The 15,062-nt window shown below is 34.7% G+C and overlaps 1 protein-coding gene across 2 annotated transcripts in view; it reads left to right on the top strand.

The window, feature by feature from the left end:
• The window catches only part of LOC109851258 (DNA-directed RNA polymerase III subunit 1), a 55,102-nt gene that overhangs the window by 2,310 nt on the left and 37,730 nt on the right, over positions 1-15,062 (top strand). For both annotated transcript variants that reach the window (XR_002249739.1, XM_020421313.1), the window contains exons 3-8: positions 1,574-1,646; positions 1,737-1,866; positions 3,121-3,270; positions 3,406-3,577; positions 8,004-8,176; positions 8,284-8,393. Coding sequence is in view for 1 of the 2 variants with exons in the window: in XM_020421313.1 (XP_020276902.1) it covers positions 1,576-1,646; positions 1,737-1,866; positions 3,121-3,270; positions 3,406-3,577; positions 8,004-8,176; positions 8,284-8,393 (806 nt within the window). In the remaining variant the exon portion in view is untranslated. The remainder of the gene's footprint in view (positions 1-1,573; positions 1,647-1,736; positions 1,867-3,120; positions 3,271-3,405; positions 3,578-8,003; positions 8,177-8,283; positions 8,394-15,062) is intronic.

Raw genomic sequence — 15,062 nt, forward strand, 5'->3', positions numbered from 1 at the left:
TAAACGGACGGCTTAGGCAGAGCCTTGGCCGCCTAGTTTTGGCCAGAGCAGTCAGTCTAGGCGGCCCCGCCTAAACTTTTAAAACAGAATAAATAAATAAATAAATAAAATAAAACAATTCACCTGGCTCAAACCCGAACACATCTCAAACCCGAACATATATCTCAAACCCGAACCCATAACCCATAACCCAAACCTAACCCTATCTCTCTCCCTGTCACCCTTTCTCCCACTCTAGAGACGTAACCAAAGCCGCCACCTCCTCTCCCGCCGCAAGCCACCTCCTCTCCAGCCACTCCTCTGTCGCCACCTCCTCTTCATTCTCTTCGCTGTCGCCTCTTCTTTGCCACTGCCACCTCTTCATCAGCTCTTCTTATTCATCGCCGCCTTCTCCTTAAGCTGATCCCGAGTCGCCACCTCTTCATTCTCTTCGCTGCCGCCTCTTCTTTGTCGCTGCCCTCTTCATCAGGCTCTTCTTATTCACGCCGCCTTCTCTCTGAGCTTGATCCCGAGTCGCTAATGCCTGCTCCTCCCTAGTCCGAGTCTCCCGACAAAGTCGGCCTGCCTCTCGCGCCCCGACGACGAGCTCTCCTCTTCCTGTTCATTGCTAGCCCGTCTCTTCCCTTTTTAAGCTAAAATTTTCATCTTCTTTTCACTGCTATAAAAATTCAGGATAAATAAGGGAAGATGATAAGAGGAGCAACATATTAAGGGTGAATGAAACAAACTAGATCTGTTTTCTTTACACGAGGTCTCTGTTTGCTATGGTCCCCATTTGAATGTGGCTTTTGTTGCCATGTAAAGCTCAAACAACGTAGTCTACATATACTAAATAAACATAAGAGGTGCAAACAAATGAATGCATACATATCTAATCCTACTGCTTTCATTAGAGAATGAAATGATTCCTTGTAGGCAGCATAGATATCTACTATTTTGGGTATTTAGTATTTATGCATGGTTGATTATGGATCTAAACTTGTTATTTATTTTTTTTTGTAATTTTATATGAACTTAATACATATTTTTATGAATTATTATACTTAAATAAATTAAAAATAGGCAAAAGCCTAGGGGTAAGTGCTAGGTCCCGGCTCGAATTAGTCTGCCTAGCGCCTTCTGTAACATTGAGAGAGAGGGCGAGTGTTCATAGAGGACAAAAAACATAACCAAAATAATTGAGATACGTAAAGATAAAGTAATCAAGATATATATAATAGATAAATTCTAAAAATAATATAATCTAGACTGTAGATAACTCCTATAACATGAACTCTGATTAGGATAGAGAACAACTTCAATTTAAATAAGATTTGAATGTAACATCTAAAAGAATCAATGGAAATACTAACTATGTAAAGTTTTTCAAACTCACACTTTTAAGAGAGGATATATATGACTTTTTATTTTTTTGGAAAAAAGTATTTAAAAAACAAATTTTTTTGGATCACCTAGGCATTTCTCTAATAACTGTTTGTTAACAATTTGCAATTTGATTCTATTTCGCCCAGCCTTCTCATCTCATCATTCTTATTTTCCCCTAATCCTAGTTTCTCTCTCCTGCCATAATTAGAGATGTCACGGCGAGCTGAGAAGCTGAGATGCACGAAAGAACCCTACATAGAGGACGTGGGCCCTCGAAGAATGTAATTAGGAATTCAAGCTCTTTTCATTTTTACCCTTTATCTTTTCGATTGATTGGAGATGATTTCATTTTTTGTTCTTTTTTTTGACAGAAAAAGTATATGCTTCGATGCGTTTTCGGGAGACGAAGTAAAGAAAGCAGCAGAGGTGCAGGTTTGGAGTGATAGGCTCTATGATTTAAGTGCTAAGCCTGTTGAGAATGGTTTGGTCGATCCCAGAATGGTATTTCCTTTTTTAATTTTATCGTTATTGCTACTTTCATCTTTTATTTAAAGGGATGTATATGGAATTTTCTCCTTTACAAACAAGATAAACAATCCATTTCTGAATTACTTTCATGTTTGGATGCGGCATAGAATCTAAGTAGTGCAGGGTCGCGTATATAAATTGACAAGAAAAGCTCATGATTATGATTTAACCTCAATTTTGGGAGGAAACTTGTTGATGAGAAAGATTATCATTTTTTAGGTTGTGAACGAACCCCTTGTTGTATCACCCAATTGTGAATAGTTCTATATGTGCGTATAGAATATAGATCTCTGTACTATTGGCCCAAGTGCGAAAACACCCTCTTAGTGAACTATTCCGACTCTTTTTTTTTAAAGTGAATTAGCAATTTGGGGTCTATCCTCACCAAAAGAACTATAGGGGTTCTATTTGCCTCCTCAAAACATTGTAACAATACAATTTTAAGAGTAAAACAAATTTCACTTATGGATCTGTTCACTCAAATAGAACTATAGGGGGTCTATTCTCAATTAGGTGATACTACAGGTGGTCTATCCGCAATCAACCCTTTTTTCTCTATATTACTTCCCAAACTAAGCCATATAAAGATGCGTGCCTTTATTATTTGACGATCAACCTCGGTAAGCTACTAAATAAGGGTGAAAAATTGCAAAATGCACTATTGTCATGCAGATTTCTCCTTCGCTTAAATTTGACTAATTTTCTTTCAAATCTGTACTTGATTAACTTACATGACTCGTGCAACCTGAAACCAGAAAACTTTGCTGGCTTATCAAACAGCTGAACAGTGAGAAACAACTTGATTGGAACAGCTTGCTCTTTATGTCTGATAGATGTCCTAAAGACAAAAGTACAGATGCCCTAATTCTCCTACACTGAAAAACATCTCACAGAAAGAAAGATTGCCATCAAGGTAAATTTGGCCTAGGGATGGTAGAGGCAGATAAACCTGTTATCTGCAGCATGTGCTTCTTTGAAACTTGACCTTTTTCATGCAAATTGTTCTCTGTAAGCTATTAAAAGTCATACCAGCAATAAAGATTGATAGGTCTGTGTCTTAGTTAATCTTTAATTCGTTTTAGGTTTTAGCTAGTTTAAAGCTCTATGGCCTTTCTGCATTGCTACTTTTTATCCCCATGTTTTTTTGTAACATTGCATTTAGCGTCCTGGGATCAGTTATTACATATGTGAATTGGCTTTGACATTATATTCTTACTTTTTTTGCAGGGACCTCCTAATAAAAAAGTTGTATGTGCTACATGCAATGGGGGTTTTGCTGATTGCCCTGGTCATTTTGGATACTTGAAGCTCACACTCCCAGTCTTTAATGTTGGCTATTTTAATTCCATCCTAAACATTTTAAAGTGTATCTGCAAGGTTATTTTCTTTCAGAACAATTTGTTCCATTTTATGTAGTAATTAATAATTATTATGTCTATTAAATGATATTTTAGTAGCTTAAGTAGTTGGTTGTTTATTTTGTGTACCTTTTCACTTATTTTTTTCTTCCAGGGCTGCGGCAGAATACTTCTTGAAGATGCAGAACGTAGGGAATTTTTGATGAAAGTGAGAAATCCTAAAGCAGATGTGCATCAGAAGAATATGATAATGAAGAAAGTCAGAGACAAGTGCAAATCAACTCTTCAATCGCCCCGTTCTTGTGCTAGCTGTGGTCATAAAAATGGTCAGTGTATTCGATTCTTTTCATTTCATAATGCTATCATCAGATCCATTTTTTGTTTTCTATTTATTCTGTTTCAGTTACTCATTTCTCGCTGAAACTATAGTGTAATTCACTTGAAATCTAATTTGATTAGGGACTATCACCTTCCATAGTTAATTTCTGATATTTGTGAGAGCAATCCTGAGATGCATCCGTCTTTAGAAATCCAAATATTATAATGCTTCTATAATAAAAACCCCAACAAGAAGAATAATATGTAAATTTGTTGTATGTACAACTAAAGTGCCTTCTGACATGCACTTAAACAATTTATAGTAAATTTGTCACCGTCATATTTACACAAGGTAAACAAATGATTTATGATTTGTATGACTATCTAAGGTAGTAGTCTTATGGAATTAAGTTACCGTTAAGGGAAAGAGATTGACGCCTGAATGAACTGCTTGACTTTAGTCACACACAAAATAAATAAATAAATAAATAAAATAAAAAACTCTTTCTGTCGCATTGTTAATTGGTAGAAGGAAAAAAAGAAGATATTCAGAGTTTTAAACTGTAAATAATCCAATTTATCTTTTGTTGACCTGTAGTCCATAGGTTCTGCTGGTCATCTTTATTGCTTTCCACTTCCAGGATTAAGGAACAGACGAGTCTTGACCACTTCACAGTGCCTCCCTGTCTTTTTACTTGGTGATTGGTAACTTTTCGCAGGATACATTGCAAATTGTTGAATGCTGTGTATTCCTATCTGTTGCACATTTACTTCTACTTCCTTACCTGCACTTGCATTACATCTTTGTGGAGGTCTTTTTGTTGATCATACGCCCCCAGTCCATAAGGACGATGGTTCACAAGGAAAACTACTTGAATATAGTTTTTATTAGGATCTAAAATGAGGGTTTTGGTACTAAAGTATTTGAATACACACACACTGGCATGCAAGTGAAAGATGGGCGACCTACCCAGCCAATGGGATTAGCTTCAGTCTTCCATCATATCATTTTGGTAGCTTTGGTAGATTATGCTTATACTTTGATAACTGTTCATGGCCCTAATTAAACCGGGACATCTAATTTAATGAGTTCTGTTTCAGATTACTGTTGAAAATTTAATTTGACGGAACCTCTTGTTTCTATGTACCTTATAAAATATAAGCAATATATTGGACAGTTCAGAGTGTACTATTTTGTCAAACACAATTTTGTACTATGCATGTGCCATGTCCTTACAACAATATGGTTATAGTTATCATAGAAAATAGATTAGAGAATTATATATGTAGGGTCAACTAATGATTGGGTAGGAAAAGATTTGATTAGACTTATTGGTCATTATTTGATTGAAGTAGATTGATTGCACTAGGAAATTTAAAATATTGAAAGCTTGAAAACATACTTAGTGCGCAAGATGCTCCTTTTAGGCACAAAAAGGACGGGTGGCGAATAATTATATATTTTATTTTAGTACTGCTACATATAAATAACATGTCACGCCCTGTGATCCATATTTACAAAGCATGCGACAGGATGACGAGACATGCTACGTCCAAACCATTTATTTCCAAGCCATTTTATAAATTCCAGATTTACATACATTTCCACACATCACTGTAGATATAATATACATCAATGAAAGATGAAATGTCAAATACACAGATGATGTATGTAAATGTCTCAATAAGTAAACTGGCTACATAGCCTGAGAAGTAAAATAAAACAACTAACAATGTTTGTCCATAGCTACTACACAAATCCAAGCTATGTCTACTGACCTACAACCTGATTAAAGTACCCCTATCCGGAGCTACTAAACAATTTGATAGCTTTATAGCCTGTCTACACTAGGTCCTCAGATGGACAGCAGGGTTCTATAAAGTCTCAAAGGAAAAGGAAAGTATATATGCATGCAACATATGTACTTATAAATGACACTCAATCGGTATGAAATATAATAGATTGGCAAATCTCTTTGATGTAAGAAAACAGTAATGAAATTCATGATATGCAAATCAATAATAGTCATCAACAACAACAAAATAAGTCCTACTAATATGCAATGTAAACTGATGTCAACCTATGTCATTTATGTGATCTTTTTTGGAATGCAATATTTAGGCATGTTGTGTTTAGAGGGGGGAGGGGGGAGAGAGCAAATCAATCACCGGCTGCACTATGACAACTTGACGTATGTCTCACACTCGTGGGTACCCTATTATGTCCCCTCTTTGCCAATAAAATATTCGCTACTTATTCCCCCATTAACCCATCATTTTCCTTTTTATTATTAGAGACTATAGAACATATTATTCAGCACAAAGAGTGCTCACTGTCACTTGACAGCCGCTATGAAACCCTAATACTTGCGATTCTGTAGATGAGTATGAATCCTGCATTCAACTATTGGGTGTACAACTATACTCATCGTCCATGAATCACACATTGGCTTATGATGTCGATGCCGAAAAGTACACTGTACGACCTATTTAGCCATGCCTATTTCATTATACTTCACTTCATCTAAGAGTTCATCAAAAACTTTATCATATCAAATGACATGTTTGACATCGCAGTGCTTGTACTTACCCATCTACAGTCGTTCTTAGTCCCGAACATGTCGCTAAGCTATTTTCTCCGCATTAGTTCCGAACATGTCGCTAAGCTATTTCCTCCGCATAAACTTTCATAATCACATGTCATGTCGGTGTGTCCCTAACATGTTTCTATACATTTCTGGGATCTATAAAATGCATCTCACATCGTAAAACAATAAGACTACTTATGAAAATGTATACGTTGTATATGGCTCAGTTGAACCGCCATGACCCTTCAATCTGTACATTCTAGGGCACCCTTCAGCGGTGCATTGGCTGACAGTTCTCAGTCGCTCGTCATTGCCTCATCACCCTATCGTTCCTTTTTCTCATTGGTTTTCATTATTCAAGTATATTTTCATATTTCAAATATAATAAAATATGTTTTGTTCATGCTATTGAAAAAAGCGGCAAAAAGCGGAGGTATAAAGCTGAAGCGGCCATGGGCCGCTTCGCTTTGCCTGAAAGCAGGGGTTATTGAACGGCTTTTGCTCGCAAAGGAGCGGAAAAGCGGAGAAAAGCATTTAATAGGCTTTAAAATGATTAATTAAAATGCAAATGATAATTAACAAGTCTTAATTTTTGCACTTGATTTGACCCATATTTGCTTTCAACGCATGAAACCTCTCGTATTCCACTATCTTTCCTTCTCTTTCTTTTTTCAAACTTGAGAAAAACCTTGAGATATCCTCCGCCTGTCAATTCTGCCTTCAAGAGCTTCTTCCAACTCCACCACTGCCTCCAGCACCTTCCGCCGCATCTAATTCTCCATCGCCTCCCTTAAGCTCCTCTTACTATCGCCAACAAGTTCCAACAAGATTCTTATTGAAGCTTCAGTCCATTGCTCCCTCTCCTCCCCCTCCAACAAAACACCAGTACTTAATTAATGTTGTGTGATTGTTACACATTTATTTCATGATTAGTATCTCTATAAATTATTATTATGCATTTGTAGAAAATTTTAAATTCTCAAAAAATTTTCTTTTTTTGAACACTTTTTCGTATTAAACTAAATCGCTTTTTTACTTGACTCTTTTTTCCGGGTTGATCCTTTTAGCACAAAAAGCCTGTACGGTGCCTCACCGCTTTGCTCAGCTTTCTGTTTTCCACAACCTTGCTCATTCATGAAAATAAGTCGAAAACAAAACCCTAATTTGTTGTGTGGTAAAAATATCAACTATTTCAATATAAGCAACTTTCAAGAATCAGCAATTATTTGATTTATCAAAATAAGACATTTATCATGAAAATAAACTATAAATCTATAGGAAACCATCAAATCTCATACACGATATAATTTGAAGTAATACTTTGAAAAGAAATTGAAAGAATATGGATTGAACTAATGAGAAGATGAGAACCTTGTCCGGTTTAATGAAAACTCTTGAAATTTGCAGCTAAAATGTCCTAAGCCTAGGCTCATCCTCCCAAAGCCTTAGATCTGAAAATTCTATATAGAACCCTATTCTACCGAATTTAGGTGTTTAAATATGTTGACAACAAGGTAAAGTTTGGGTTGGTTGCTGATGGACCTACTAAATGGGCTAAAATTTGATTGTTTAAGTTTATTCTCAAAAAAATTCTCGCTAACTAAAGAAAGTCTAACAAATAGCTTTTTCTTTGTTGACCGGCTCTAATTCCAATGTTTATTTCCTCTAAAAATTCCCCACAGTTCATATAAATCTCGATTAGTTTATAGAAAATAGAAAAATCTTTGTAATTAGTATAAAATCTTGATTAGTTTATAGAAAATAGAAATTTAAATAATATTTAAGATGTAGCATGAAAGATCGTAGTTTTTGTTGCTTACTCATACGATTGACGTTTCAATTACAGGTGTTTTAGCAAAGGGGAAATCTTTTCAACTATCTATTATTGAAAAGCTTGAAGTTGTTGATAAAAGTCTAGAAGCGGCATTATCTCACTTGAAGGAAAAACCATCTTATCAACACTTACATTTTCTTACACCTTTTGATGTTTTTTGTCTTTTCAAAAAGATGCCTGATGAGGTACATACTCTTGTTGATGGGAACAGGATGGAGGCTTGTGGATTCTTTTTCATTAAAATGTCTGCTAGCTTAAGTTGTTTTAACTATGGTTTGCTCTTTTGCTACAGGATTGTGAACTACTTAACCTTTGTGTTCGACCTGAGAATCTCATTGTGACAGAGGTTGCAATACCCCCAGCACCTATTCGCCCATCTGTCATTGTTAATTCAGGACAAAGGTAGCGATTACATGCATTGTTCTAAATATTGGATATCACATAAATATCACACGATCAAAATCCATGTTGAATTACATAAATTGGGGACATATTGGGACATGCAGTAAATATTAGGGTGTTATATTATATGATGTTCATGCACAATATAAGTATAACATTCTAATATGTAATTCAACCATATTAATGGTTTCTAAATATAAGAAATTGTATCATAATATATCTTTAGAATGACTAATAGGCTGTAGGAACTTTCTTCATAATTGTAGCATGAAACCTTCAAAATGCATAGCCAATGTTACATTAAACGCTGGGCGCTTCTAGACGTCGGACTTGGCACCCAGCACTTAGTCGCCTAGTCAGGCGCCTAAGCGGTTTCTGGGCGTTTTTTTTCTTTTTTATTTTTTTAATTGTGATACTTGAAGATAAATATATATATACTCAATCAAAGATACATAAATACTAAAATACCAACACTATTAAGTATTAACTAAATTGCTTGGTTTACCAATTATAATAGCTCTTTGTATGTTTATACTTCTCAACTCAAATTATATGTTCATCTCAACAATAAAAAACTCATTCTCAACTCAAATTACTGCTAACTTATAAGTTACTGTTAAGTTTAAGTTAACAATAAACTTAAACTTAAATTTACCATCAACAAAAAACTTAATATTAACTTAAACTTAAACTTAAACTTAAGTTTACTGTTATCTTAAACTTAAGTTTAACTTAAACTTAAGTTTACTGTTAACTTACACTTCTTAAGTTTAAGTTACTGTTAACTAATTTAAATAGATATTTAAGAAGTATTTTTTACCTTGTTAGTAGTTACAGAGATCGGGGGAGCTCGACAATGTTACAGAAGACGCTAGACAGACTAGGCGTTTGAGCGAGCGCCTAGCGTCTAGACCCCTGGGCGTGCGCCTAGGTGTTTGACTATTTTTAAATTATTTAATTATAATAATTGATAAAAATATGTATTAAATTCATATAAATTTTTAAAAAAAGATAGCAATCTTAGTTCCACAATAAATCATGCGTACTTAGATACTAAATAGCCAAAATAATAATTAACAATGCTAGAGCCTAAGATGTTTATTTATTTATTTTTAATTACAATAATTGATAGTGAATGTCAATGTTATAAAAAGCTTAGATGTCGGACTGGTATCTAGGCAGATTTCTTTCTTCATTTAAGTGGTGGTCGATGAGGTTTTGCTGAAGGTCGGAGGAGATAGTGGAGGTGTTCATATTTGGAGGTTAATGGAGTTTGGAGGACGTGTAGGCTACAACACATAAAATCACAACCAAGACCTACAGGATGCAATCCACGTAAGCAGACAATGCTCCCCTAAACGCTCGTAAAATTTATATGGACAGCCTAAATATCGCCTAGGCCCTAGGTGCTAGTTAGGCGGTCTATGTACCGCCTAGGTCTAGACGCACGTCTAAGCGGACTAGGCGGAGGTTTTTTAAAACAGTGTGCATAGCACGAAAGAGACGTAGAGAGATTAGAGAGGTAGAGATAGAGAAAGGGGTGAAGAGGGAGAAAGGGCAGGGAGAAACTGAGAGAGGTAGAGAGTGAGGGCTAGAGAGGGCACAGAGGGGGGAGGGAGGCAAGACAGATCAAAAAGAGAGGGTGGAAAGAAAGAGGGGGCTTATCGGTGGGGAGCGAGAGAGAGGAGCTAGAAAGGAGTGAGAGAGCGTCGAAATTATACGGGTTAGGATTTTTTTTGGGATCCATGTCAAGGTTTTAAACATCGGTTATCGGGAATTTACCGCACGATCAAAATCCTTATCGAATAGCGAAAATTGGGGATATATCGGGGATAAGTAGTATTTATCGGAGTGATATATTGGATGGTGTATATATATAACATAATAACCAAAAAATATAATTTAACCATACTTAATGAAATATAAACGTCAGCAGAGTTGAGCTTCGAGGTCAGGGAGGCGAGCGACGTCGATAGAGGTGAGCATTAAGGTCGGGGAGGCAAGCAATGTCAGCGGACATGAGCTTCGAGTTCGGGGAGGCGAGCGACGAGGTCAACGGAGTTAGAGGAGAACATAGATCTTGAGCTTGATGGAGTTCGAAAAGACTCGGAGGCTCAGAGAACAGCCACACAAAGAGGGAGAGATTCACGAAGGATTAGGGCTGAACTTGAAGTTAAAAACTTTATTTTATTATCAAAAGCGGGTCGGGTCGGGTTTAATAACTCACTAAGTAACAGCCCATTACCCAACAATTCAACTCAAAACTCACACCGATAAATCCAATATTTTCAACTTCCCTTATTGACCAATAAGTGCCTTTATCGCCGATAACTCGCCGATAAACCCATAAAAGCGACAACCGATTAAAAATCCTACTTATCCTAGCAGAAAGCTCCCAAATCCGATAACTCCGTGATAATATCGGATTATCGGCCGATATTTAAAACCATGATCCATGGTGATTTTTGAAGCAAAGGGAGGATTTTATTTAGTATTTAGACTAGGTTAGAAATCCAAAGCCAAACCCATACCTAGAGAAAACCTTAAAATAAATCAAATATCAATCGATATTGTGGATATTAGGATATATCAGTATATGAGATATTGGTCGATATATTGGATTTTTTTTTTAAAATCAAAACACACTAAACTTGTACTAAACTTGTAAATATTGCTGCGGCGGACTATTGTAGAACTTGATATATCGATGTATTGGCTGTCATACATTGATTACATGCATACAAATATGTTGCATGTACCTATGTCCACACAACACGATGCACATATAAACTTACACGCTTGTAAGTACTCACAAGACAAATACACAACACAAACATGCATACCTACATGCACATTAATGGGTACACATAACACAAACAACACACAATACATAATACAGACATACAAAGATAGGCAACGTATTATTTGAAGCTTGCAATAAATTTGACTTTGCAATGTATGCCGTTTTCTTGTACCTTTTCCACCATTTGTATTATTATTACTCACACCTAATTTTAGAAGTTCATCGAACATATAAATAATATTCAATATACCACAATATGAACAAAATCACAAGATATTTGTGAATTATAACTAATTTTTTTTGTCACAAACAATTGATAACGAGCGAAATGAGTTATTAAGTGCAAGTCCCAAAATTGAGTTTCTACTTGACCTTAAATTCTTCCGAATGTATCTTAGTTTAACACAGGGGCACTGATACTGGACAAAATCTATAGGGTTTGCTAAACAGATAATTTAAAGAACTCAATATCATGTGAATGCAAAAATATCACTAAAGAGTAGCACAAATTAAATCATAGATATTAAAATTATAAATCAATAGCAAAATAGCTGAAATGCATACAAGAATTGTAACTATGTAAAGATAAGTTTGAATAAAACTAAACAAGTGAAGGAGTCCTTTACAACCCATGAAAGAGTAAAAGAGCGATGACTTCTTGAATTAAATATCTATGAATTAAACTAAATAAAAGATCTCTGAGGTCTGAATCTTTTCTAAGCACAAGTCTTATATTTGTAACCTTGATTGAGCAATGTTGGGTTGATAATGAAGTCAACTCGGCTCTGTTTGAAAGGGGATCTGAAGGTGTCAAATGTGAAACTGATATCAACGTATTTGGGAATTAGAGGTCGGATTCACGAGTTTTCATTGACGTGACAGAGAATCATAAAAGGTGCTGAATGTTGAGATTGTTTGAAGGTTTCTGTAAAATTAGATGTACAAATCAGATTAATTCTTGGAGAAATAAATCAAAGAGCTAAAAAAGGCCGGTTTCACACAGTGATGCCTAATCAAAACTCGATGGCCTTCACGCTTTGGAGGAAACACTCCGCAAACACTCTCAACCTCACTTTCTTTTTTCAATCACATCTCATAAACTCTCTCAATTATAATGAATAGTGTAATCCATATCTATAGGGTTTAAACTCCTATCTCCACTAAGCTTTAACAAAAATAAACTTGTAATCCTACTAGTAAAATAAAGAACAAATTCTTATCCAAATAGAATTATGTCCATATTCTAAAAACTAATATAAAAATTTAAATCTAACTAATCTTAATTTTGATCCCCATATCCCATTCTATCTATTCATATGTACACACATATCTTTCTATGTGTGCGTGCATGTGTGTGATTGTATGTATGTGCATGTTTGGCCATTTGGCCTCTTTAGTAAGGATTTCGAAACAATCTCCTCTTTTAAATTTGATAGTAGGCACACCAAGTTGAAAATAAATTTCATTCAAGTTAATCTACATCTCCAGAATGCCTGAAACCCATAATTGCAAGTTGCATAGTTTAAGTTTCTACAGTATGCAGGACCTCCCTGAAATTGACCAATATAGGCTTTTGACTATTCATACTATATTAAATAGCTGAATTGATAATGTTATGCCTTAAAAACTGTATATCTAAGCAACATATACTTTGGTATTTTGTTTTATGCCTAGCTAGCTTTAAAACACTTTGTTTTTGATTATTAATCACTTTGAATAATGCAATTAAGTTTATGAATATCTCATTTTGAGTGAAGTCACATTGCAGATCGATGAGAGGGATTAGATTTCAAGTTATTTTGGATGTAGCTTACTATAGCTCCAGTTGTGAAGCTATTTAGATGTTGAAGGGGATATGACTCCTTGACAAATGAAAAGAATGTATACAGTAAAGTTTGAGAGTAATTGATATTTAATAATTATAGGATCTAAAAATGTAAGACATCTGTCTTTAGACTTCCTCGAGAGTTCTCCTTTATCGATCCCGAATATGGAAAATAATTGTGTAGCTGGTAGACCAAAGTGTAAAGTTCAAATAACTACAAAATTTCATGAGTATTAAGTTGAATTATTCATTACGTCCATTGATTGTTATCTCAAGAATTGAATAACTATTTTGATAATTGTAATATAAAGTTTCTTTCTTGCATGATATGTCTTTAACCGAGCAATTCATTCTCTTCATTTGGTTAGAGAAAATTAATTCGATTGACAGAGGTTTATACTAAGATTACCTAAAATAGACTGTATGTAGTATAGCAATCACCTTGAGAATTGCATCTCTCATGTAGCTCTCATCATACGTTTTTACTGAAATTCGAGAGATCAGCAGACTTTCTAAGAAGTTGTTTGAACAAAATATGAAAATTTTATATCCTTTAGTGTACAAATTGTTGGAGTTAGCACTAATTTTGGACCCCCTTATTGAATTTTCTGGATTCGACACTTATTTGTGTGTGTATATATATACATGTGTGGTTATGTGGCTATTTTAATACTCCCAGGGTTGGTCTCTGGTGTATAGAGATATTGGATAATCTACTACGTTTTGATCTATGTGTTGAATAACTATAGGGGGATTATTCATTTGGGATATTTTAGGGCAACTTGGGATAATTGTCCCGATGGGAAAATTTTACCATGTGAGATAATTTTAGTGGAATAAATTGGGATAAAGTGGGTTAAAATGAGATAATGGACAATTTGAGTGAGATAATTGATATGACATCTTTTTAGAATATGATATTTATGGATCAATTTAGTTCAAGTTTAACTTATTATTACATCAAATCATGAATAAATATAATAATATTATTAAAATCAATCTTTGAATATTTTGACGTTTGTTTTAACTATTATGCTATATTAACAATATTCTTAATTAAATTAATCATGTAATCATTCTTTCATTTATTGTAAAATATATTACATAATTTTCTTATTTAAACTTATATTTTTAATTAATATATATGTTAATTAATATAATGTATTTCATATTCTGTTTAAATAATTTAGAGTAAATCAAAATACATATTAACTTATTATTGCTAACTTAACATATACTAGTTATTAGATTATTATTTAAAGAAGAACAACCTAGATTATGATAAAGTCTTAATTATTACACATAAATTCTTACTCATTAAATAGAATCATAAATATTGGAAATATAAGCCAGTGGCATATAACTTTGTTGTAGACTAGGGCTGTCTGTCCTATCTTGCCACATTATTTTTGCTATTTGTTCTCTCCAACGTTATGCAGCAATCCGGTGTGCTTGTTGAGTTTGTAAATAGTCGTTCTCGTTAGAATCACCATCAAGCGGAGCAACATTGCGTGGTGCCTCGGGAGGAAAAAACTTCAAAGTCATTGTTTGAGTTCTTCATCTTCAGAAAATTATGCAGACTAATATATGTGTAGATCATACTTTTCTAAGTCTCATGGAAAACCTAGATGTTAAGACTTGAAAATAATGAACCTAGACTTGAAAACGCGAAAGAGACGTTCAATACAATTTCTAAGAGATGCATTGTTGATGTTAGTTGTCAAACATGGGGTTTATATGAGTGTTTAGGGTCCTCAAACTACTTCAGATGACTGGTTCTAGCATTCGCTGTTCTTCCTGCACATAAAAAATTCGTAAGAGGACGGAGTTAGGTTCTCCAATTGTTTCTCCGACAATCAAGTGGGTATTTTGATCTTGAGTGAGAAAATGAAAGACAAATTGTATTGATAGTTATTCAAAGTTGCCAAAAAGCAGAAGTTACTCCATGCAGCGTGGTTCCCTTTTATAGTAGATCAGAGGGGCATGAAGGTAACTTCGACCGAGTCCAGTCAGGTTGCTGAGTCAGCAGATACCTTCCAGG

The sequence above is a fragment of the Asparagus officinalis genome, chromosome 8 (genome assembly GCF_001876935.1).
Source record: "Asparagus officinalis chromosome 8, Aspof.V1, whole genome shotgun sequence".
Taxonomy (NCBI): domain Eukaryota; kingdom Viridiplantae; phylum Streptophyta; class Magnoliopsida; order Asparagales; family Asparagaceae; genus Asparagus; species Asparagus officinalis.